At 39.8% G+C, this 27,244-nt stretch overlaps 1 protein-coding gene across 1 annotated transcript in view; it reads left to right on the top strand.

Moving 5' to 3' along the window:
* Nucleotides 1-27,244, top strand: part of CFAP54 (cilia and flagella associated protein 54) — a gene marked incomplete at both ends in the record, with an annotated part of 248,988 nt that overhangs the window by 31,883 nt on the left and 189,861 nt on the right. Inside the window, 11 exon segments of the mRNA XM_079775504.1 lie at nucleotides 806-1,004; nucleotides 3,128-3,309; nucleotides 3,414-3,576; nucleotides 4,720-4,805; nucleotides 7,078-7,212; nucleotides 9,091-9,241; nucleotides 10,314-10,390; nucleotides 14,595-14,723; nucleotides 15,055-15,181; nucleotides 18,524-18,610; nucleotides 18,703-18,824. Coding sequence (XP_079631630.1) covers nucleotides 806-1,004; nucleotides 3,128-3,309; nucleotides 3,414-3,576; nucleotides 4,720-4,805; nucleotides 7,078-7,212; nucleotides 9,091-9,241; nucleotides 10,314-10,390; nucleotides 14,595-14,723; nucleotides 15,055-15,181; nucleotides 18,524-18,610; nucleotides 18,703-18,824 — 1,458 coding nt within the window.

Here is a 27,244-nt window from a genome sequence, read left to right as displayed (position 1 = left end):
AGACCTAGCTTCAGTAACCAAGTTCTCTGAATCTCTGGACCCCTAGCTCTTTATTAACACAAATTGCCCTAAGGCAAAGCAGATATACATATCAAAGGTTAAGGTTTGGTATACAGTAGGCATCCTCAGGTTGGGGTAACTGCCCTTGGCTGCTCAGTTGTTTGGCCAGCAGCAGGTAATAACATGTAGATTGAAATGCCCTCAGCTGTCTGGCAACAGGCAATGATATATGCATCTTTTTCAGGTTTGAGGAAATGCTATTCCAGCAGGCAACAATATGATTCAGCCCTGCTGAATATAGAAGCCCTTCAACCTTTTGAGGACTTCTTGCATTTATTATGACATGCTGGAATTAGCTTCCAGCAGTGCCTATTAAAATGTCCCACACAGGCCCCCTGAACCTCGAGATGTGTTCTGTGACTCTAAAAGCGCTCCTGAGAGATTCTTAGGCAACCAAAGTTTGAATATCAGTTCCTAAAGGCTGTAGTTAAGGTACCACAAAGCATATGGAGATTGATGTTGCCCTAATAAAAAGATAGTAATACAGAGCCATTTTATGCTGCTTGGAAATGCAAACATATAAAGAAATAGCAAAGTCTTTGATATAATGGCAACATGACATAAACCTTAATGGAGTCTGGAGTAACACCTCAAAAGATGAAAATCATAAAAGCAGCCATCTCATTGACAGGCCAACCACTCTCTTTTTATCATTAATTAAGCATATTTTACTTATCGTTGCCTAATAATATCAGACATTATAGAACTTTTTAAAAAATAGGCTGTATTTTTTTTTTAATTACAGTTGCCATGGCCACGTACTGTTACAGAACGGTTGTTGGATGAGATGTTTGATAGCACTGCATCCCGGTTTCTGGCTGTCTTGGAAGCTCTTTCTGATTCAAATAGGCGAACACTGCAAACTGGACCTGTTGTTACAGATGAAGTAGAAATTCGTGATGTTGTCTCAGAACTGTTTATAGCAGGAAGAGATCTTTTAATAAGTAAATAAGTTGTTAAGATAATATTTTATTGTAGAACAGGAGTAAGAGAAGTTTTTGGTGTGGTAGTTCACACATAAGTTCATATCCAATTTTTATTGACTTTGAATTCAGCAAACTTGTTAAACTCAATGGGTAGTTCAAATAACTTAGTAGATTTTTTAATATATACAATCATTCTGTCAATAATGTCAATTATATTTCTTTCTAATTGTTAAGATTTTTATTTATTTTTTCTTATATTCCTTGATTTATTATACTGGATAGGAAAGTGGTAATAGCATTTGCCCTGGCTGGTGTGGCACAGTTTGGTTGGAGCAAATATATTAAGGTTTTCTCCTCATCCTTACTTTCCCCTTTTGACTGCTGCTTTCCCCCCCCCCCCCCCCCCCAATGCCTTTGATGATAATAGTTTGGGTGATGATATAATTTGCCATCCAAACTATTTTTTGTTAATTAATTTTTTTAATTAAAAAATTTAAATGTTGACATTATTGCAGACTTTACCCATCCCCCCTTCCACCTTTGCACACCTCCAACTACCCCTGCCTCCCCCTCTTTTGGCCTTCACCACACTATTGTCTGTGTCCATGGGATATGCATATATGTTCTTCAGCTAATCCCTTCAACTTCTTTATCCAGTCACCCTTCCTCCCCATTCCCTTAGGCACCGTCCATCAGTCTGTTCCATGTATCCATGCTTTGGTTCCATTTTGTTTGTCACTTTATTTTGTTCATTAGATTCCACATATTAATGAGGTCATATGGAATTTGCCTTTCTCTGATTGGCTAATTTCACTTAGCATAATACTATCCAGGTCCATCCATGCTGTTGCAAAGGGTAAGAGTTCCTTTTTCGGTTATCTTTTATAGCAGTTTATTCTTGCTTCATGTTCCTAATATTCTCTTATTTCCTTAAGTTGTTCGCTCTGTTCCATTCTTATGCTTGCTCTGGTAAAGGATGTTGTTATCTGTGGTCTTTGTTTAAAGGCATTTGTACTTTTAATTTTCTTTGCTTATGAGCTTAGCTTCTGTTGCTTTGGAACACCAACTGATGTGACAATAATGTCCACCTGGGAGGAGGGGTGAAAGCTAAGGCCCCAATTTTAGTTTGTGTACTTCTAAGTGAGCTTAGGATGTGTGTGTGTGTGTGTGTGTGTGTGTGTGTGTGTGTACTTGTGTGCACATGCCCATGTTAGGGCAGGGAGCCTCTGTGCCACAGTTTGGGCTCATCTTTACAAGGAAAATACAAGATCTCAGATAACAGTTCTCTTGACCTCCCTCACCCAAGCATGAAAATTTGCCTTTATCTGCACCCATCCTTTCCACTGCCTCTTATTAAAATGCAAGGGATGTTTCTTCTCTTCCTCTTTAGGTCTTTAAACCTAATCTTTCCAAATAGTTCCTTCATGTCCCCTTTCAACTTCCTCCCCGTATTTCTTCCTCCTGTTATGGTCAGATTTATTGGAGAAATTGTCTATTTTCACTGTCCCCAGTTTTTCCCCCCTACTTGTATATAAGCAGTCTTCTGTCCCCAGCACTCTACTGAGAATGCCAAGACAACCTTATTGCTCAGTGCAAAGGGTCAACTTTCAGTGCATTTTCCCCTTCAGTATTTGTTGTTGTTGACCAGTCCTTTCTCTCTAAACCTTTTTTGCTGCCTTTTGCCTCTCTTCTCTTTCATGTTGGTGATCTTTACTGTTTTGAACTAGGAAGCTGTCCATCGTCCATGACTGATCCTGACATTTACTGTGGATAAATCATGATGACTGTACACGTTATATTCCTATTTTAAATCTCTTTCCCGAACTTTCAGTCTGTAGTATCTAGCTGCCTATTTGACTCGTTAAACTTTGCTAATTCTCTATATTTGACATTCCATGAGTAGCCTTCCCTCACCACTCTCATACCTTAATCCTTGTGTTTGATGCCCTTTCAATTTGTCCCCACAGCACCCTGAATGATTTCTTGCTCTCCTCTTCCCCTTAGAGTGTAAGCTCTATGAAGGCCTGGATTGTGTGTTTTTTTCCATTGTCTTCCTAGTGCTTGACAGTGTTTGATAGTTAATATTTAGTAAACACTTACTTGTATGAATGACATTTCAATCTCTCTCTCTCCTTTCCTAGTGTCAAATACTGCTATGGATGGAATGCTTGGTTTTCCAAAAACTTCCCTTCTGCAACTTATTATAGAAAGAAAAAATATTATTTCTATGGATGCTGCTGTGAAATTTACAAAATTAGCTTTTAACTATGAGGAATGGAGTTTATTTGAATCAGCAGCTGGACTGCTTATTGATTTTCTCCAGGTAATATGTGCAAAATCATTCATTTGCTTTTATGTTGTTAAGATGACACTGAATTGCTAATTACCATGTGTGTGTGTTGGGGGGGGGGGTTATACTTCACTTAGACACTGGATGACCCAGAGTCAAAGAAAGCAGAGAAGGAGTTAATTCTTCTTTTTGCAATGGAACCTCTAGTCAATATAAAGAAGAACAAAGGTTTGGTCTTCCCTTTGGAAAACTACAAAGAAGGACAGGCAGCCTATTATGTTAAAAAACATGCTTTTCCTGGTGAGTATTTATTTGCCTTTTTGAAAATTAAGATAATTTTATCTGATAAAACATGCACTTTAAGAGTGAGGTGAGAGAATGTTCAAGGCAGAGGGAGTAGGAGGTACAAAGGTCCTGAGGTGAGAGTGTGCTTGGTTGTTGAAGGAATAGCAAGGAGGTAGGTATGTCTGGAGTGCACTGGTAGTGGCTGTGGAGTTTGAGAATGTGAGGAGATGAGGTCAGAGGCATAGCTGGGTGCCAGATCTTGCAGCATCCTAGGCCTTGTAAGGATGGTGGATTTTATTCTGAGTGGTGGGTTTTGAGTAGCAGAAGGAGGTTCTACTTAGCAATTGCCTTGGTTGGTAGGTGAGAGACCAGCAGGGCAGTAAAGCAAAAGCCATTTGTTTGGTAAGGGAAATATACATGCAGAGTTTTCCAGCAATAAAAGTTACTGTTTACATAATTGAAAATCTGCAGCCTCTTTTTTTTAGACGAGTGGTCGGCAAATTCATTAGTCAACAGAGCCAAATATCAACAGTACAACGATTGAAATTTCTTTTGAGAGCCAAATTTTTTAAACTTAAACTTCTTCTAACGCCACTTCTTCAAAATAGACTCACCCAGGCCGTGGTATTTTGTGGAAGAGCCACACTTAAGGGGCCAAAGAGCCGCATGTGGTTCGCGAGCCACAGTTTGCCAACCACGATTTTAGACCATTGAGAATTATTTAATCTGATTTTTATGGTTTATCATGTTCTTAAGGCATTGTTTGGCTGCTCAGTTGTGGTAAATAATTTGTACCAAGTAATGGTACATGTTTTTTCCAGTGGTTTCTGAACAGATATTTTTGTTATTTTTATTTCAATTGCCATATTTCATATATGTTTTAATATTACAAGCTTCTTTACTTCCATAGTCGCCATACAGATTGTAGATTCATGATAATGATGATTATGATGATGATGATGATAACAGTCAATTTTAATCGAATAACAGCCCAGTTTGGTTAGTTTTCATATAGAAGCATCTGAAGTGTCTTATTGACATAGTATTTGCCCAGATATCAGTTGTATCATTTTTGTAGAATTTCTATGTTTCTGTGCTTTTCTATTTGAAATTTTGTAATTGATTTTTGTTTTATTTTCCTTTACTTTATGAATTGAGATACGTATATGAAGAATTATGGATATTCAGAAGATATTTTTCAATTAGCAGCAGCCTTGTATTCCTGTGTCTGCAACTCTTCCCAGGTGAAATAGCTATTTGGGTAATTTTTAATCATATCAAAGGAGGCCATTATATCTAATTTAAAGTGAGAGTTAAATCTCACAGGAATTGAACCTTTCCAAAATTCTATATATTTTTAATCTTTATAATAAGATATTTTTATACTGACATAAGTCTCTTTTTATTATAGTCATCATTTTGGATGTCAATCTGTTTCTTTTTTGGGAAATTTTTAGGTTGCCTATATCCTATATAATCCTATATAATAAAAGGCTAATATGCAAATCAACCGAACAGCGGATGTACCGGTCGCTATGATGCACACTGACCACCAGGAGGCAGACGCTCAACACAGGAGCTGCCCCCTGGTGGTCAGTGCCCTCCCACAGCGGGAGTGCCGCTCAGCCAGAAGCCGGGCTCATAGCTGGCGAATGCAGTGGCGGTGGCAGGAGCCTCTCCCACCTCTGCAGCAGTCGGACATCTCCTGAGGGCTCCGGGACTGCGAGAGGGCACAGGCCGGGCTGAGGGACCCCCCCCCCCCTAGTGCACGGATTTAGTGTATCGGGCCTCTAGTTTCTAACAATGAAGGAAATTAGTGTTTTTAATGAAGAGTTTATGTTCTTGGTAACACACTGCTTTTCAGTCCCTAAGTACAAAGCCTGGTTATCATCTGGAATCACTTTGCACACCATGGACAGTGTTTAGAAATGACCTATTCATGGGTAGAAATGTTTAAATAAAAATAGTACAATACTGGTTTTAACACTGAATTCCAGGATCTCCAGGCCTTCTCTGAGGTTCCTCGGGAGCCCAGATTTGGGTAGTAATATCATGGCCTGTTTTAATTAGTTGAGATTCTGATGGAATTTTATTTGGAAAATTTGCTTTTACTGTTATAAAAAGGTTTGAAAACCACAATTACAGAGCATTTTATTAACTTTTGTTCAAGTAAGTGAAACAGTGAGGGACTTGAGATGATCTATTGTTATAGTATTTTCTATTTCTTCTGGGTTTATTAGATTAGGTTATAACCTGCAACAGGTTATTTAATTTTTGAAAGAAAGATATTTGGTAGCAAATATAAAGATTATAGTGAGAGAGCTAAGCCCAAACGTTTTAAACAAGGCTGAAAAGAACAAGGAATTTTTATGTCTGCTTTTAAAAAAATCATGCCCATTTTAGTTCAGTTCAGTTCAATTCAATAAACACTTACTTATCCCTGTTATGTTCCCAGCACTGTACTAAGGCGATACATATACAGATTAATCTTAGAGCTTCCCCAAAGGAGCTTAGTTTTGTGTTTTAATCATAAACTCGTTATCTTTCTAGTTCAGATATAATAAGTATGTGATATTTTGTTTAATTTCTTCATTTCTCTTTTGCCTGGTCTATATCCTTTCCCACCTCCCATTCTCTCTCCTCTTACTAGTTAACCACCCCCCTTTTTTTATTATTATAATATAGGAATTTACAAAAGAAAGATGTATATAAACATCTCAAATTTGGTTTCTGTACTTGCCTAAAAATGTTTGAGACTTCTTTTAGAGAGACAGAAATAGCCTAGCAACAGTGGTCGGCAAACTCATTAGTCAACAGAGCTAAATATCAACAGTACAACGATTGAAATTTCTTTTGAGAGCCATATTTTTAAACTTAAACTTCTTCTAATGCCACTTCTTCAAAATAGACTCGCCCAGGCCGTGGTATTTTGTGGAAGAGCCACACTCAAGGGGCCAAAGAGCCGCATGTGGCTAGCGAGCCGCAGTTTGCCGACCACTGGCCTAGCACATTCATTAAGACTGAGGTCTCTGGAACTAGACTGTATGGGTTTGAATCCCAGCTCTGCTACTTTCTATTCATTTCATCTTGGGAAGTACAATTAATCTTCTTTGCTTCAGTTTGCTCATCTGAAAAGTGGGGATGATAGTAAAGTGGAAATAATGAGAGGATTAAATGATTTGGTATATGTTTTAGTCTGTTCAGGCTGCTATAACAAAAAATGCCATAGACTAGACAGCTTAAACAACAAAGATTTATTTTCTAAAATTTGGAGGCTGAGAAATTCAAGATAAAGGCACCGGCAGACCTGGTGTCTGGTGAGGACTCACCTCCTGGTTCACAGATGGCTGTCTTCTCCCTGTGACCTCGCATTCATGAGGGCTTCCCCCTTATGTCTCATTACTTCCTAAGCCGCCTCCCAATGAGATTACATTGAGGGTTAAGATTTCAACACATTAAACCTCATCTATATATCTTATTATTCTTGACAGTTTACTTTCTCATTTTTATTTTCAGAATGTTCAGCCTGAAAAAGAAATTGTGGTGGATATGATAATGTTCTTATGGCAGAGATGCAAATTAGGAATTCAGCGGCTCAATATATCCAGAAATGACTATACAAAATTCACCCAGAAAATCAGCACTAACAAAGTATTTATTTATTTTTTTCCTTTCACATGTTTTTTGTTATTGCTAATTTAAATTGTGATAGTTAAATTGTTCCTGCTATTCCACCTGCATAACTACTGTTTTGTAAACGTATTGCTGAGTGAGCTTTTCTTTTAAGTGTGTTCACTGTACTTCAGCCCCAATTTAGTATTGGGGAGTGGGGAGGTGTTTCAAGTTTTTAAGGGAGGAATAAGTATGTTTCTAAGGTCAAATGAGCTTAGGTAAATTTACTGAGAACTTTAATCTTAGAAAATGCAAATAACTAAGGAGTTTTAGGTTTATTTCTGCAATAATATATTTAGAATACCAGTAAATAAAGAGCTATTTCATGGGAAGGTAAAAGTTGAGCAGGTAAATATGATACCTGGAAATGCAGGAGAAAATATTTTAGCAATAACAGTCTCCTGGGATTCTGAGGCTTTCTGAGATGAGCTACATTAGGATGCCTGGGCATGATTTTATCAGATGCTCTGATGAAGTAATGATGTGGGTGCATAAATAGTATTTTCTTGTCTTAGTTCCGCAAGTGTGATGACTTATTTTGTGCTGAGCTTTGGATTTATAGGCATCAAAGACAGTGTTCAAAATATTTGTTCGAAATATTTGGAGGACTTTGATAGTGAACATAACAGCTCCTTTTAGGAAGCGGAATCAGAGTTTTGAAGATAATCTTCAGTGATACATAAAATCTTCACTGATAAATGAAAATAACATAAAAATTTCTTATGGTTATAGATATGCAGACCAGAAGCTTAAGTGGATCTTGTTTATAAATTTACACAAACATATTGATTATCTATATATATAAAAGCCTAAGTGACCCTTAAGACTGGATGACCGGATGACCAGTCGGTAGTCATGACACGCACTGACCACAGGGGGAAGACACTCAACTTCCCACGGTCCCTCCCACAACCAGCCAACTTCCCATGGTCCTTCCCCCCTGGCTAGCTGGCCCTTATTGGGACTGGGCAAGACAGCCCCGATCACCGGCCAGGCCAAGGGACCCCATCTGTGCACAAATTTGTGCACTGGGCCTCTAGTTAAAAATAATTTTATTAGGGTCGTTGAATTTTATATTATTTACTAGAGGCCAGGTGCACGAAATTCATGCATGGGGGGGGGTCCCCTCAGCCCAGCCTGCACCCTCTTCAACCCGGGACCCCTTGGGGGATGTCCGACTGCCATTTTAGGCCTGATCCTCGGGATTGGGCCTAAATCAGCAGTCAGACATCCCTCTCACAATACTGGACTGCTGGCTCCTAATTGCTCACCTGCCTGCCTGCCTGGTTGCCCTTAACTGCCCCCCTGCTGCCGGCCAGGTCGCCCCCAACTGCCCCCTCTCTGCTGGCCTGGTCGCTCCTAACTGCCCTCCTGCCGGCCTGGTCACCCTTACTGCCCCCCCTCCCCGCTGGCCTGGTCACCCCCCACTGCACCCCTCTGCTGGCCTGATCACCCCCAACTGTCCCCCCCACCAACCTAGTTGCCCCTCATTGCCCCCCTGCCAGCCTAATCTCCTTCAACTGCCCCCTCTGCTGACCTGGTCGTTCCTCACAGCCCCCCCGCTGGTCTGGTTGCCCCACACAGCCTGCTTGTTCAGTCGTTTGGTCGTCCCTCACTAATCCCCTGCCAGCCTGGTTGTAGGCAGCCATCTTTATGAGGCCGTGATGGTCAATTTGCATATTACCTCTTTATTATATAGAATAATTAAGATGCACTAATATGGAGGGGTACCTATATAACGTTTTAATATAATTAGTAGATGAGGATTTCAAGGAAGTTTTAGGTTTTGAACAATGTGACTCTTTCTACAATGTAATATACTTTAATTTGATTTTGCTGTATATTTTCTCTTTTCAGTGGATTTATCTTCTGTGGCAAATAAATGAAGTAATTCACTGCTACAAAATGGAAGATATTGACATTGTAGTAGTGGCAGAGGTCACATTACGATTAAGTGAAATATTGGAGACTTTAGGAAACCCGAAAAGAAAATTTAAAAGAACTCTAGGTAGAATATCGAATAAAAAGGATGAATTACATATTAATGTATATATACACATATGAATATATAAGTACACATTGGAATACAAAATAAATATTTTTAATGGAAACTAGACATTTTAATATTGTGCTTAACGATTTATAATCAGAGACCGATATAATATAGGTTTAACCAAGTGGATGTTAAAAATAGTTATATTCTGTATGAATCAATGGCAGACGAAACTGTCTTACAGTATATATTTCTTCTCCATTCCTCATCACCACCTGTCCCCCCTTCCTCATTCTTCCTCTTTCCTGTTCTTTTCTCATTTAATTCCCTTTTATACTTCCTGCTCTTCCATTTCCTGATAGAGTGTGTGTTTTTTGAAGAGAGCATGTTTTAGTCACCATGATATTATTGGTTCCTACCACAAGTGTCCAGCTCTGCCTATCCTCTGTTGTTGAACATGGCTTTGCAGGTGTTTTAGAGCCATGGTTCTCACACTTTGGTCGGTATCAGTATCACCTGGGCCTTTGTTAAAACTGTAAGGCCCAGGCCATATTCCACTTCAAGTAGCCTGGACCTTTCTAGTGTTTATTGTCTTACCAGGTGATTTTGGTATGTGTTAAAGTTTGAGAACCACTGGTTAGGGGTGTCTGGCTAACTAACACAAGCAATGGCCTGAAGTTACATCTTTTTTGAAATGTCCTGTTTTAAATGTTTTTTTCTTTTGTAAAACTTTTATTATGCAGAATTTCAAATATAAAGTAGAGAGAGGAAATAAATCACCATGTATGCATCATCCAGTACTAATAATTATCAACATCTTGTCAATCTTATTTCATTTCATCTCTCTCTGCAACACTTTCTTTTTTCCTGAAGTGTTTTAAAGTAAACATCATGTCATTTCACCAGCAAATACCTCAGTCTCTCTCCCTCTAACCCCCTCTCTCTCTCCATTGGTCCACAATGCCATTGTTATTATACCTTACATGATCTGTGAAAATTCCCGTTTCTGATTGTAGTAAAAATATCATAAGTTGTTTTTTTTCCAATCAAATTCCAAATAAGTCTCTCTCTCTCTCTCTCTTTTCAGAAATATCTATAAGTAAAGGAACTAGTGAATTACTTGGGACTCCAAACGAGGGCCGGGAAATTCTTCCAATATTACAGGTCTTACAAAATGTATTTTAAAATAGTTAAAAACATGAATGTTAATTTTTGAATAATATTAACTTTGTAAATGTATAACGGTTAATTATAAAGATAATTTTGAATATTTAAACTTTGACAATTTATGGTTTCTACATACATTTAGAACTATAAGGTCATTTTCCTACCTTTTGCTGTAGAATTTTTGAGTTCTTTACACTGTATTGTGTCTTGTGAAGAGAGCTAGAGTTAAGAAATCTTAAATTAAAAACAGATATTGTTTGAACTGCATTAAGAGATTGAGGAGGCCTAATAACTGCCTGCCAGTGGTGTTTTCAGGGATTACTTATAGTGCTTGTCAAATCTGTAGCTTTCTATTTTCCATTCTAGACATATTGAATCATAAATTCAGGTGTGAGGTTTTTAAAAATTCTTAATTCAGATATGTTCTTCTTAAAAGTTCCCAGGTGGATTCTTAAGACACAAGAATTTGAGAATCACTGGCTGAGTGGGCTGGCTCTCACTCTCTAAGACCTCATAGGCAGAGATGGGAATATTAGTGGAAGTTTTGAAGTGCTGGTTTTGGCTTGTGATGGAAAATTTCTGGCAACTATTGCCACTAAATGAAATGAGTTTCTTAGGAGGTGTCCAATTTCCCACAACAACAACAAAATTAAATATCACGTATGAACTATTGCTGTTATTTAAATTATAAAAATGTGCTCTGTCCTTGCGATGATTTTCTGTTATCTGACGGGAAATCGTCAAAATAAATACACATATTTATTTTGACGATTTCCCGTCAGATAACAGTGTAAATGGTATCCCCTAAAATTGTGCAATATACAACATTCCCAGCTACACTGGGGCACATGGTTGATGCAGTAGAGGTGATTTATTGGTGTGGTCAAGGGCACACTTAGTGTTGGGAGACCTGGAGTTGAGTCCGACTCTGAGATTGACGGCTTGTGTGATCGTGAATAAATAATTCCATCTCTTTTAATGTTAGTATCCTTATCTGTAAAATTATAACTATAGTATCTATTCTACTGGTACTACTTAAGTTGTATAATTTAAACAAGATATTGGTAACACTGTAGAAACAGTACCTGGCATATGGTAGCTCTTCAGCTTTTCCCTTATGTTTCATATAGAGCACTGGATCTTAAACTAGGGTCTCAGATCCATGTGGGGGGAGTTAAGTGGTGAAAAGGAGTGATAATTTATTGTCAGGACAGTCCAAAATCCATATGCTCACCTAGCAGAGTCTGTAGGTGAGATAAATGATGTATCTTGCATATACACAGGCAAATATATAAAAAATATGAACTGCTATTATAATTATGTAAAATACTATTTGAAAATTATACTGAACATCTGACAGCTATTTTTTCAACAAATGGATAATAAAATTATAACAACTAAGGAGTATCTACCTCATTGGACTGTGGACATTTAAAAATTAATCTTATGTAAAGCATTCAGCTTAGTACCTAGAACATGTTTTAATTAAATGTTAGCTGTGGTGGTAAAGAAGATGATAATAAGATGGTGTTGGTGATGATGATGATAGAATGTGAGTGTGTTTGGGGTCTTTGAAATTCTTTGATGGTAAAAAGATATCCTTAGAGATCTGGGTTTCTTGAAAAGCAGCAAACTAGATGATCAGAAAACCCTCTTGCTGCAAAAACATCTATAAATTATAGATGGAATTGAACAAGTATCCTTAAGTACATTGCATAATTCACTAGACAGTAAGGTAAATCCCAGGGGTCAAAATAGAAAGGGGAACTGAAAACCAGAAAAAAATTTTACGAGTAGATGCTGCAATAGGTTGATGGGCTCAGTTACATGCTTAGATGACAGCCATCCGGGGACAAGAGATGAGGCTTGGGCACAGAAAGATGAAGGCTTGGAACTGAGACTCACACATCAAGTTAGAACCTACAAAAGACAACATCTTAGGGAAAAAAATCTGGCTATTTGTGTAGGGAGGTATCTCAGTGGGTGCTGAGAAGAGGAGTGGATGAGAGAAAGTCTCTCTAATGATTTATAATTTTGGGCTTGCCCTCAAGTAGGTCTATTATTTGAATTTATACTATTTGAGATGCTCAAAACCTCCATGAGACTGATTCTTTTTATTATTATTATTATAAATTCTTTTTAGTTGGTGCACACAAATGTAGTTCAAGTGCTGGACATTAAACCCATCCCATGGCACAACGTTGTCTGTCACACAAAATATAATAATCACAATAACTGGAACACGGATTCTTGGTTGAGCCAGATTTCTATAAAAAGGGTACTGTGGACAGCATTTCCACCTCTTGAATTTAACCTTTATTATGAACCTGTGATGCTTGTATCTCCATTCAAGAAGGGGAGGGGCAGATATATATTACATATCTTGAATGGATATATGTAACCAAATTGTGTATATTCCAGGAATGCAAGGATGATTTAACATTAGAAAATATATAACGCAATACACCACATTTACAGATAAAAGGGGAAAAAAGTATGCACCCCACTAGTTAAAGAGATGTAATAAAAGCATTTGACAAAATTCAACAGCAGTCTTTTTAAAAGATAACTCTTAACAAGTTAGGAATAGAACTGTATTCCATAACAATCTGAAGATCTTCAATGAGTATTATACTTATGTTAAATGATGAAAAGCAGTCCCTTTATATTGATGTAACAACATAAGAATATCTGTTCAACGTGTCCTAGAGGGCTGGGTATAAAAAAAAGCAGAAAAAATGGTATAAGAATTTTAAAGGAAGTATCAACTTTGTATTTATTCATGGATGAGTACAAATGCAATGCATATTTTTAGCAGTAGCAATCTTAATGTCCATCAGCAGAAGAGTGGATAAATATATTGTGATATATTCCTCAGTGTAACAACAATTCACTGTAGCCATGAGGATGAATGAACTAGAGTGGGCTTGAGCTAGAGTGAGTTTGGCATCATTGCCATCCTCTCATTTGCATTAAAGGAGGAAAACCTGCGTCTCATTTCTGTGTGGTTCTAGGTTAGTCTTCCAATGAGGGACATTTGCATGAATTTGTAATGCAGAAGGAAAGAGAGCTCTTATGCTACAGTGGTAGTTGGAAGAAGTGAATTTATTAGTCCTAATGTGCAAGCTCTTGCAATTCACCTGCTTCAGTGTAGTAGATCCTTGAGGTTGTCAGCTGCCTTCTTGGTGCTTAGATTCATAGACTTCAGAAGCAGCAAAATAGTCACTGGCAACTTTCTTGAACTTTGCTCTCCATGCCTTCCAGTGGTGATAGACACCTCCAGCTCTGTGTATTAAGTCCGTTTCTGTTTGGGATATCTAGAGTCATCCTATGTTCCTAACCAAACCCTGACTGACACATTGAGTTTCATACACCAGCATAAAAAACTTACAACAATATGTGGTTGAAAGACAAAAAGCAAACTGCAGAATTCTATGAGCAAATTAAAAATATGCAAAGCAATAGTGCATATCATTAATGGACACATACACATGTAGTCAAAGGTTAAAAACATGAAAAAGAATGGTAAGACCAAATTCAAGGGCAATGACTACCTCTAGGGGCAGAGAAGAGCAATGGCATTGCAGACAGACACACAGGGATTTCAACTCTATGCATGTATATGTGTGCTTTATTTCCTAAAATTTCTCTGGAGAATATATGGAAAGTTAGAAAGCTTGAGCAAAGTTGGTTGCTTTTCATGTTAGACTCTCTATAAGAATAATTCCATTAAAAAGGTATTTCGTGTTTTAAATCATGGTGTGGACCATTGGATTTAATGGCTTGTAAATATGGATTTCTAGCTCTGAGATTCCAAGGTTCAAAAAATTAACTTTCAAAATAATCTAAAAATGATAGATGAATTATATTTCTAAAATTTACCTTTCTAAAATTTACCTATATATTTGATACAATCAGAATTCTGAAAATCATAAAAGGAAGCTATGTACATGTTTGTGAAATCTAATTTGTATTTGGAAAAAAAGGATGAAATGTATTCATTACTTTACCTTTTTAAATAATACTCCATATTTAATCAAAAGGCAAATACACTTAATGATAACTGTAATATTGTTGACATTGGATAGACTATTTAAATTTGTTATTTGGTTTTGAATTATTGTTAAAAGAAGTTTAGAAATGTTGCATGCGAATTTTCCTCAACTTTTCTTTTTCTTTTTTATTTATAAAATCACTTTAGAAAAAACCCTTAGAACAGTTATATTTGGCTTATGAACTTCTTGACAAAGCAATCAGTGGAATAAATGTCAACTGCATGTTAGCTACTCTGCCAAATGGATTATCAGTGTTTGATCATTGCTATGCCAAGGTAAGAATGGGAAACTCATAGGTTTAAGTTTTACTTAACTGGGATGAGGGCTGGCCTTGCAAGTAGATAAATAAAGCATGATTTGTGGTGGCTTCCCTCTCATAAGCCAGGAACATATTCAATCTCCTCATCCCAGAAGAAATCAAGAAGAGTGAAGAGTCTTTGTATTTGTCATTGAAGATGAATTTGTAAGCCAGAGTGCAACGGGTTGAGAATGAGCAGCATTTAAGGGCTAGGAGTAAAATAACTTGTGTGCTCATAGGGTAGAACTGTTATTAGTATGTTTTTGTAACTATGTTTCTTTTTTATTTTTACTTCAACTCTATCAAAGTACACACAGGATACAGATGGAGACATTGCCAAACCAGTCACACCAAATAGTTTCATCATGGATTTACATCTTGAATTAATTCAAGCTCAGCATCAAATAGCTGTTGTGCTTCTTGACCAACTGGAAGGTATAGTCATCAAAGCAAACAGTTTGTTCTGAATCAGTTTTAAGCTAAGTTTAAAATTAATTTAATTGGTAAATTATGTTCTTATCAACTGGGTGTTTATTATTTTGTTTTTTCTTTTCTAGTAAATATCAATAGATAGCTTTCATTATTCTTTACACCTTGCATAGCTAATAAGTCAGTAAACTTATAAAAAATTGTTTATTTGAGCTATTGTAAATTATTGGTATTTCGTGAAATCAATGAAACAACCATTTATTGAGTGCCTACCAAAACCCAGGAATCATGATAGGCTTGGCACATATGAGACACCCAGCCTCTACTTTTGATCTTATAGATAAGCCAGTTATAATGAGGGAGGTTACTAAATGTGATAGAAGTGGGTTCAAAGTTTTAGTTACGGGCACACAAAAGAGGAGTATCCATGTGAAATAAGAAAGTAGGGGATGACTACCTGGAAGAGGTAATAATTGACCAGAAAGCTAGTAGACTAGCTTTATGAAGAAGATTGAAAGGAGGCCATAATTTTGGATAGAGAAAGTAATCTTTAGCAAGGTGGAAGCAAACAGTTGTAAGGAGCAGTTCTAGGAACGACTGGAATTCTCATGTCTGGATAAAGCGCACGTGTCGGGGAATAACAGATACATCCAGGCAGGTAGATCACAGATAGATCTTGAAGGGCTAATTGGTTTATACTTTACCCTGAAAGCTAATGAAAAACTGAGAAAGACATCTCCGACAGAGGACAGGTGATTTGAATTTAAGTTGTTCTTGCAAGAATAGCTTTAAGAAAATGTGCCTGCAATAATACAAATAATGTGTTCACTTGAGTCTCAAAATAAGATTTAATATCATTAGGTCTAGAAACTCTTCTGTTTAGGATTAAATTTTGATAAAGCCATCTTACTCTGGACATGATTATATAGCCACTATTAATATAACTACCTTTCTCCATTTTAAATTATTGAATAATTAAAGATAGAACTAAGTGTTGTAGCCTATTATGACCTCTGATTTCTGTCTAAAGCATTCAGAAGCATATCATACATACAGCTAAATAGTATATTAGATCTTATTTATCAATCTTTTTTAAAAATGTTTTATTATCTAATGTTAACAATTAGTCATTTATTTTTTAATATATTTTATTGATTTTAGAGAGGAAGGGAGAGGGAGAGAGAGATAGAAACATCAATGATGAGAGAGAATCATTGATTGGCTGCCTCCTGCACACCCCCCACTGGGGATCGAGCCCACAACCCAGGCATGTGCCCTTGGCCGGAATCGAACTTGGGATCCCTCAGTCGGCAGGCCGACGCTCTATCCGTTGAGCCAAACCAGCTAGGACCAGATTTTCTTTTTGCTGTAATTTTTGCTACTCAACGAAGCCACAGACAATCTGAGAGATACAACTGGGCTTATCAGTGGAGTGTATCATTAATGCAAGTCTTTTAAGATGCCTTGTCGATTGGTATATCATGTGATAGCCTCGGTTTCTTACTTTGCTGTGGTGATACTGAAAGTAGCGCTCAAGAAGGAAATGCAGAATCCACAAAATAACTTTTCCAAGGATTATGACTGTCTGAACTTTCAGTGGGTTGGTGTAGTTTCCTGGGCACTTGTCCTCATTTGGATTAGGGTAAGAACAAAGCACACCTGTTAAAAATGCTAAAATAACAAACACAACATGTATTAGCAGGAGAAGATGTGCTATAAGGACCGTAGGAAGAGGATGGAATCTGGGTCTAAAATGAGCATGTAAGGAATAATGTGAAAGATGCTGGGTGTCCAGAAGGGGGTCATCTTCAACACTTTGGGATGGATCCAAGGAACCCTCTTGTAGGGCTGGAACTGTGTTTCATATATCTTGCCTGATGGACATCTTCCAGCCTGCCCCCTGCAGCCATTTCCTGATGCTTGAGGCTGAAGCCCGGGCCAGCCCGGCCCCTCCACCTGTTCATAGGCGCAGTGGGCCTGGGAAATTGCCACCTTTAGGGTTCTTATTTATCAATCTTAAAGGTGATTTTATTTATATGAAATAGAAAAAACTTATTTTTTGAATTAGAAGTAATTTGAAAATTCTATGTTCTCACGTGTACATAAATATAAGAAGATCTGCCAGTAAAACTGCACTATAGTAGATTTGTTTGAATTTTTATCTTTTGATGGATAAAGATAACATGGTATTTTACAAATAGATAACTATTCTTCAGCTAGAGGCCCAGTGCATGAAATTCGTGCACGGGGGCGGGGTGTGTGTGTGTGTCTCTCAGCCCAGCCTGCACCCTCTTCAATCTGGGACCCTCGAGGGATGTCCGACTGCCTATTTAGGCCTGATCCCAGTAGGCTCGAGCCTAAACGGGCAGTCGGACATCCCTCTCACGATCCAGGACTGCTGGCTCCCAACTGCTCGCCTGCCTGCCTTCCTGATTGCCCTTAACTGCTTCTGCCTGCGAGCCTGATCACCCCCTAACTACTCCCCTGCCAGCCTGATTGATGCCTAACTGCTCCCCTGCCAGCCTGCTTGCCCCTAACTGCCCTCCCCTGAAGACCTGGGTCCCTCCCAACTGCCCTCCCCTGCAGGCTTGATCACCCACAACTGCCCTCCCTTGCAGGCCCGGTCCCTCCCAACTGCCCTCCCCTCTGGCCATCTTGTGGTGACCATCTTGTGTGTTGGAGTGACAGTCAATTTGCATATTACTCTTTTATTAGATAGGATAAAGGCCTGGTGCACGGGTGGGGGCTGGCTGGTTTGCCCTGAAGGGTGTCCCGGATCAGGGTGGGGGTTCCCTTGGGGTGTGGGGCAGCCTGGGCGAGGGGCTTGTGGTGGTTTGCAGGCTGGCCATGTCCCCCGGCGACCCAAGCAGAGGCCCTGGTATCTGGGATTTATTTATCTTCTATAATTGAAACTTTGTAGCCTTGAGCGGAGGCCAGGGCTTGCCAGAGTGGGCAGGAAGCTTGGCTTCCTCCATTGCCGGGGCAACCCAAGCCTCCTGCTCTCTCCAGGTCTGTGGTCGCCGCCATTTTTGTTGGGATTTATTTATCCTCTATAATTGAAACTTTGTAGCCTTGAGCGGAGGCCAGGGCTTGCCAGAGTGGGCGGGAAGCTTGGCTTCCTCCATTGCCGGGGAAACCCAAGCCTCCCTCCTGGTCTCTGTGTCCACAGCCATCTTGGTTAGGTTAATTTGCATACTCGTTCCTTATTGGATGGTGGGCATGGCTTGTGGGTGTAGTGGAGGTACGGTCAATTTGCAGTTTCTCTTTTATTAGTGTAGATGTTTAGAAAATATTTCCTTTCTTAAACATAAGCTTAATTGTAATGGCAATCTCCTTCTCCCTCTTCAGTTTTGCAGATTCCAACCATTAGCAAAAATATATCTACCAAAATTCCAGAAAAACCAAAACAACCTGAACACAGTGATTGTTTTACAGGTAATTAAAACCGGGATAACCTGTCTTTCCAAAAATTTGTAAAGATAGTTTTTATGTTACCTTTTTGATAAAGTATTTGTTTACTTTTTCAGAAGTCAGTGTAATGAATAAAATAAGGAAGAATAAGCTATCCAAAGCGATTTATTTGATGAAGAAAGCTCTTCTAATATTCGAGAAAGATGCAAGCTCTACCTCTTCACATAACCTTTTGATGGTAACAATATATCCTTCCTTCTTTTAGTCTTGAAATACAACCTCTGTTAAGTGAATGATTTATTTCCCTTTTCTAAAAATAATGTGATGTCCTTAACATTAATTATGAAACTTCAGGTTTACCAAATCTAGTGATCTGAGAAGAAACAGTTTTGAGCAACGTAGGTTTACAGTTGTTCATATGGAAAAGAATACAATCCTATATAATAAAAGCCTAATATGCTAACTGTCTGGTCATCTGGTCATCTGTTCAACCAATCAAAGCATAATATGCCAATGATATGCTAAGGCCATTCAACTGCTCGCTCACTATGATGTGCACTGACCACCAGGGGGCAGATGTTCCGACTGGTAGGTTAGCTTACTGGTGGGGTCCAACTGATCATGACTAAGGGAGACTGAGTGAGATGGGCCAGACATGCAGTGGAGTCCTCCTACAGTTCCTCCCCAGCTGGCCAACCTCCCGTGTCCCTCCCTGGCCCTAATCATGCACTGGTGGGGTCCTTGGCCTGGCCTGTGCCCTCTCGCAATCTGGGATCCCCCAGGGAATGTCGGAGAGCTGGTTTTGGCCCAATCTCACAGGCCAGGCCGAGGGACCCCACTGGTGCATGAATTCGTGCACTGGGCCTCTAGTAATTAATAAATAATAATACATGAATAAACTCTGTGTTTCACATACTCACAACTGTAAACCTACTTTTGCCACACCCTGAATATCTCCAGTCCTGAACTCTCCTGAAATGAGAAATTTGCTTTCTGTATAATCTCTCTGTAGGTGCAACTTGACATGGGAAGTCAAATGAAATCTGAAGAATTCAAAATAAGGGAATTTATAGAATTTAAGTGACACTGTGACAGCATAATGCAGTCCTTACTATGGAATTAAAATACCCTCTATCCAATTGGATATTGCTAATTTATGGACCAATTATCTTGTTGTCTCATTCTGGCTTGGAAATTATTCTGTCTTCTTGCTTATTCATTATATATTGATTTTAGAGTTTAAATTCATGAGGGAAATAACTCTTTAAGTTATGGAATCTTTTATATTTCCCCTTCCCCTTTGTATTATCCACAAAAATTTGGTTGTATTGTCTGAGTGAATGGCACATGATGAGGCAGAGAATATGCTACAAGTAGATTGGCTGATAAGGGAAAGAAAATGTAGGACAATGCTAGGGGGAAGATACAGAGTTAAGGAGCATTTTAGAGAGAAATTTTAGCATATTTATATGCTAAGAATGGAAAGCCAGAAAGAGAGAAATTGAAGATACGATAGAATGGCTAATATATAAAGTGGAGTCTAATAGAAGAGGGAAGGGGGATGAGACTGAAAGCACAGATAAAGTGATTCATTTTCAATGGAGGGTGGCCTCTGATACAGAAGGGAAGGTGGAAAGAAAAGATACAGATTTAATTAAGTCTGTTGGTGCAGAGGCAGAGTTGAATTGATACCCTTGTACCTCAATCATTTGATAAAGTAGGAAGCAAAAATATCTGCCAAGAATAGTGAGTGAGGGTGGATAGTTGGATTGAGGAGAGTGATAATGATTGTAGAGTGGAGAGGGATGGATGAGAGAGAGGTGACTCCAAGTTAAAGGAATGACCAGCATGATGAAGTCCTAGCTGAGATTGAAGTCTGAATTTTTAGGAGGTACTATAAGCATGGTGGTGGGGCATTATCCTGGTGTGGTATTTTATTTTATTATTTATTTATTTATTATTGGTTAATCCTGACCTGAGGATATTTTTCCATTGATTTTTTAGAAAGAGTGGATGTGAGAGAGACACATTGATTGGTTGCCTCCTGTACACACTTGTCCGGACAGGGGATCCAATCTGCAACCCAAGTACATTCTCTTGACTGGGAATCAAACCTGAGACCCTTTGATGCATGGGCCAATGCTCTACTACTTAGCCACACTGGCCATGGCTTGGAGTGGTATTTTTAGTAGCTGTGACAGCAGACTATTTGGAACAGAAGAGTTTTGTATAGAATAGAATTTTTTTTTTTTTTTTTAATGAAAGCTCTGTTTTCCTACCACCGACATTGGGGAACACACTGGAGATGTGGGAAGTCTGAAGTTTCCACATTCTCCTTGTGCATGTTTTCCTTTTCTTCCTTCCTTCCTTCCTTCCTTTCTTTCTTTTTTCATTAGTATTTATTTATTTTTAAATCTTTATTGTTGAGGTTATTGCAGATGTCCCTCTTTTTTTCCTCCATTGCCCCCCTCCACCCAGTTCCCACCCAGCCACAGGCCTTCACCACCCTATTGTCTGTATCCATAGGTAATGCATATATGCATATAGAAATCTTTGTTTAGTCTCTTCCTTCCCCCTCACCTCCCTTCCTGCTGAGAATCATCAGTCTGTTCCTTTTCCATGTCTCTGATCCTATTTTATTCACCAGTATTTTTCTATTCATTAGATTTCTTATTCATTTATTTTTATACTCAATTGTTGATAGGTATGTATTTGTTGCCTTTTTTTTGTTCATATTTTAGATCTTTTTCTTTTTCTTCTTCTTAAAGAATACCCTTCAACATTTGATATAATACTGATTTGGTGGTGATGAACTCCTTTAGCTTTTTCTTTTCCATGAAGCCCTTTATATGACCTTCAGTTTGACAATGGTATGGGCATTCCCTGTAGGTAACTAACTGCTTTTCTCTTGCTGCTTTTAAGATTCTCTCTTTGTGTTTAGCCCTTGGCATTTTAATGATGATGTGTTTTGGTGTGGTCCATTTTGGGTTCCTCTTGTTTGGGATTCTCTGTGCTTCCTGGACTTGTAAGTCTATTTCTTTCACCAGGTAGGGGAGGTTTCCTGACATTATTTCTTCAAATTGGTTTTCAATATCTTGATCTCTCTCTTCTCCTGGCACCTCCATAATGCAAATGTTGGTATGCTTGAAGTTGTTCCAGAGGCTCCTTACATTATCTTCATATTTTTGGATTCTTTTTTTCTTTTTGCTCTTCTGGTTGGGTGTTTTTTGCTAACTCATATTTCAAATCGTTAATTTGATTCTCAGAATCCTCTACTCTACTGTTGAATCCCTGCATATTATTATTTATTTCAGTCATTGTATGCTTAATTTCTGACTTGTCCTTTTCCATTTTTTTGGAGGTTTCTAGCAGATTCTTGAGTAACTTTATAACTGTGGTTTTGAACTCTATATCCAGTAGTTTGCTTTCTTCCATTTCTTTCATTTGTGACATGTTTCTTCGTCTCTGCGTTTTGGCTGCTTCCCTGTGTTTATTTCTATGTGTTGGGTAGGGCTGCTATGTGTCCCTGAGTTGCTAGAGTAGCCTTGTGTAGTAGGTGTTTTATAGGGCCCAGGGCCTCAGCCTCCCAAGTTACCTGAGTTGGGCACTCTAGGTTCACCCATTTATGGGCTGTGAGCACAGTCTTATTATAGTTGAGACTTGACTGCTGTTTGTGTCACTGGGAGGAATTGACCTCCAGGCCAATTGGCTGTGAGGACCAGCTATGACTACAGTGGGAGAGCTGCTATGCAGAAGACACTCCTATGGAGCAGGACTTGCTTTATTGAGGCTTTGATTCTCACTGAGTCTGCCCCTTGAGTGTGTCACTTATGGATGTGTAGAGTTGTAATCTGGTATGGTCTGACACTGACCACTGGGTACAATGGCTCTTGGGTGTCCAGGGAGGTGCAAAGTCAGCCACTGCCTGGGGCCACCAAGCAGGAGCTACAGAGAGATTTGAAGATTCCTCCTCTTTGTATTGGGTTTAAAAGTACCCAGATGAGGTCCAGCTATGAGGCAAAGCAGGCTGGTGCTAGTGCCGGGTCTTGGGCCTTTTATTGATAGGTTTGGGGCTTCCTTACCCAGTTGTGGCTTGTTTGAGAGATTTTTAGCCTGAGCAAGGACAGGCCATTCTTATGCAAAAACCATTGTACACAGCTTGAGTGGGGTTGTAAATTGGATGAGGTGGGGTCTTAGGGAATAACCAGGGTGGAGCAAACAGAAATGGCTGCCAGTCAGCCCTGATACTGGGGAAGTCCTAGCATAGGCACAATGATCCTGCAAGCACCTCCATCTGGAAGAAAGCCACTCCTGAGTTCCTGCCCCAATGCCAGTTCCTCCTCATATGTGTCTGTGATCCCCAGAGCCTTGCCCTGGTGCTGGAGCTCATAGGAAGAAGGACCTTGTAAGTTCAGTTTGTGGTGCTGGCCTTTTAAGAGGAACAGCTGGGTCTCAATTAGTTTCTGTGTCACTGAGCCCAATCTGCACTGATTTTTATATCCTGTAGTTCTTACTGCCCTTAGGGACTTCTTTTCCCAGCTTTGGGACCCTGGGCTGGAGGTCTGGTGTGTGGTTGGGACCCCTTGCTCCTCCACATGGCCTCTGTAGAGGCAGACAATCTCCCTCCCAATTAAAAAAGCAGCACACGTGCGTGACAAACCAGCCTGTTTCATGCCCCTGCACCTCCTACCAGTCTCAGTGTGCTCTTCTTTACTTCCTCCTCTGTTTATTTCTTAAGTGAAACTATTTTAATTAAGAAAAATTGTAAACATAATGCCCTTTGAGGATAGATTCATAACATGCATTTTGAGACCTTACTTTTTATGAGTCATCCTCCTTAAGGATTTTCACCAACTAGCAAGTATTGAATATTTATTTAGAAGTCCTAAAATCTTCTGCAGCTACCTCTGCTCCTCAGTGGTAGTATTTTTTTATCCAGTGTTAAGGCTTAACGATCAGTCTTCAGAGTACAATGATATTATGGCTCAAATGATTGCCAAACTTTCTTTCCTTAAAAAAATACAAATAAATTTCTTGCCTTTGGCAATTATTTTGTGCTGGGGCATATTATAGGATGTTTTACATTATTATGATCTTGTAATTAAGTTATTCCCAAATCAGTAACTGATGTCACCTGATATAAAATGGTTCGAAAAGCCCAGGTCTTTTCAGAACTCTTAAATTCATACCGTTTTAGTTTTTCAAAAGTATCCTGACCTTGTGGAGCTGGATAATCTCATCAGGTGTCTGTTTTATTACAAATTAATTAAAGGTGGACAAACTTGTTGCCATTAATGAGGGACAAACCTTCCTCGTTCAATCTTAGCTTTCCAAATGAGATGAAATTTTTCTTGGTTATGGGTTATTTATTTTTCCCATTTTCCTGTCTTGATTATTTGACTTCTGGGAGTTTATATTGGCTTTTTACACATTATACCTCAGATTTATTTTAATGGATTGCACCTAGAATCATTTGAGATGTTCTTGATCTTCAACTTCTGATCAAATAGAACAGTCATTGTGTGGCTTATCATCATTGCCTTTGGAGCCCACCCCCTGAGTATTCAACATCTTTGCAGATGGGATTTCTCATTGGGAAGAGGCAGGACCACTCCTCCATCCATGTGCTAAATGTTACCAGGGCAGGGTTGTTTACTGTTGTTTTTTGTTCAGCATATATTTCTCCTTCTGAACATCACATCTTGAGTAATTTCTTCTTCCCACTAGATGTAATCAGGTGGTACTTTTTCAGGGGCTTTCTTCTCTGCTGGCCCTGATGAGGACTTGTGATACAAGCTGGGCCAATTTGTTGCTACCTTTTTGGAATCTGAATCTTGAGCAGAGGAATAAAAAGATTAAAACTAGTTGGTGTTCATTCATTCTAATGCGTGTGTCCTGATCAGACAATTATAGTTTGGTTCTGTAGACCCTCCTATCTTTGTGGGCCTTCTTTGGTCCAAGCCTGGTTTTCCTGTTGCTCTGTTGCAAAGAACCCCAAATGATGCATCTAATTTTCTCCTAATATTATTTGTTGGAACCTAAACAAATAGATAGTTGAGATGATCTTAGCAGTTACAAATTCCAGTAATAATGCTTCAACTTTAAGCAAAGGAACATTATGAGTTAGCATATTTATTTTTATAATTGACATGAACTCTAATTTTATGGTCCTATTTTGAAACCACAACTAATGAAGAAGCCACTAGAAGTTCTAATAACTCCTTTCTTTAATATTTCCTAAATTTGTATCTACCTACCTAACTACCACTCTGTTAACTATGATAGCAGTAATTGGATTACTGAGCATAATTGTTTTTCTTATTTTACTAGAGGCCTGGTGCACGAAATTTGTGCATGGGGATATGTCCCCTCAGCCCAGCCTGCACCCTCTCCAATCTGGGACCCCTTGGGGGATGTCCAACTGCAAGTTTAGGCCCGATCCCTGGGATCGGGGATCGGGCCTAAACGGGCAGTTGGACATCTCTCTCACAATCCTGGACTGCTGGCTCCTAATCGCTCACCTGCCCAGGCCGCCTCATGCCCCACCCTGATCCGGGACACCCTTCAGGGCAAACCAGCCAGCCCCCACCCGTGCACCAGGCCTCTATGCTATCTAATAAAAGAGTAATATGCAAAATGACCATCACTCCAACACACAAGATGGCTGTCCCCATGTGGTCAAAGATGGCTTCCCCCATGTGGACACAAGATGGCCACCACAAGATGGCCAGCAGGGGAGGGCAGTTAGGAGGGACCAGGCCTGCAAGGGAGGGCAGTTGTGGGTGATCAGGCCAACAGGAGAGGGCAGTTGGGAGGGACCAGGTCTGCAAGGGAGGGCAGTTAGGGGTGACCAGGCAGACAGAGGAGGGAAGTTGGGGGCGACTGGGCCTGCAGGGAAGGGCAGTTGGGGGGGACCCAGGCCTGCAGGGGAGGGCAGTTAGGGGTGACCAGGCCCTGCAGGGGAGGGCAGTTAGGGGTGACCAGGCCCTGCAGGGGAGGGCAGTTAGGGGCAGTCAGGCTGGCAGGGGAGCAGTTAGCCATCAATCAGTCTGGCAGGGGAGTGGTTAGGGAGTGATCAGGCTGGCAGGCAGAAGCAGTTAGGGGCGATCAGGAAGGCAGGCAGGCGAGCAGTTGGGAGCCAGCAGTCCTGGATTGTGAGAGGGATGTCCAACACTGCCCCTTTAGGCCCGATCCTACTGGGATTGGGCCTAAACGGGCAGTCAGACATCCCTCAAGGGGTCCCAGATTGGAGAGGGTGCAGGCTGGGCTGAGGGACACAACCCCCGTGCACAAATTTTGTGCACCGGGCCTCTAGTGTTTACATATTAGGTTCCCACCCCCCCCCCTTTTTTAAACATTTTAAGGGTATTGCACAGGCAAGTTCAGTAGGTTTCCTTTCCTTTGAAGACAGTATAGTATAATGCTTAGGAGTATAAGGGTCTTGGATTAGAGTTTTGATTCTGCCACAGACTAGCTGTATGACTTAAATCAAATTTACTTATGCTCTTTTAACTTTCAATTTCTTCAACTGTAAAATGTGGGAGTTCTAGGAAGATTAAATGAAATGATGCACATTTAATGCTTAGTATTTGGCACAGAGTAAACAGTCAATATTGTTAGCCAATATTATTATTACTAGAGGCCTGGTGCATGAAATTCGTGCATGGGGGGTTGGGTCCCTCAGCTCGGCCTGCACCCTCACAATCCAGGACCACTGGCTCCTAACCACTCGCCTGCCTGCCTGATCGTCCCTAGCCACCTCTGTCTGCCTGATCACCCCTAACCACCTCTGTCTGCCTGCCTGATCACCATTAACTGCTCCCCTGCCGGCCTGATCGCCCCTAACTGCTCCTCTGCTGGCTGATTGCCCCTAACCACCTCTGCCTCGGCCCTGCACCCAGGACCCAGGATTTCCTCCTGCAGCCAGCTGCAGGCACCTGGGAGCCAGGCTTCCCTCCCTCTGGCCAGCCACAGGCACCTGGGACCCAGGCTGGCCACAGCCACAGGGGACCGTGGGTGGGAGGCTTTTCTCCCTCTCCCGGGCTGCAGGTGCTGGCACCCAGGACCACGGGGTGGTCGGCTTTTCTGCCTCCTGGTTTCATCAGAAAGGAGGTCTGGATGTTCATCAGAAAGGAGGTCTGGATGTTCATCAGAAAGGAGGTCTGGATGTTCATCAAATGTCATCCAATCTAATTAGCATATTACCCTTTCATTAGTATAGGTTACTACTACTCTATCTCCCACTTCAAGCACTCTGGAAAGTCCTGTTTTGTCACATCAGAATTATTTTTGGTGCTCTAGGCATATTTTTCTCTATCAAACTAACATTTTTTTCTGTGTTTTCTCTTATATCTATCCTATAAATTGCATATTTTATTCTAAGCAATATTTCTTCCCAGAATTCTTAGATATGAGTTAATGTACTTTTCATCTCCTTCTGAAATATACATAATAGTGTTAAGAACCCAGACTATACGTCAGGGAGATCTACTAGGCAACTAGTAAATATGGTACTTTATCGTTGCAGTTTTTTGATAGTTGTTTCCATATGTCTTAATCATATTCTTGAAGATATCTTACTACAAGTGTTTTGCTGCTTTGTGCGTGTTAAGCCATCATCAAATGTATTTGTCAACCTGTCCTCATAAACATTGAATA

This window comes from Cnephaeus nilssonii (assembly GCF_951640355.1).
Source record: "Cnephaeus nilssonii genome assembly, chromosome: 6".
Taxonomy (NCBI): domain Eukaryota; kingdom Metazoa; phylum Chordata; class Mammalia; order Chiroptera; family Vespertilionidae; genus Cnephaeus; species Cnephaeus nilssonii.
Note: the sequence above shows the minus strand (reverse complement) of the source record. Positions and strands in the feature narration are given on the sequence as shown.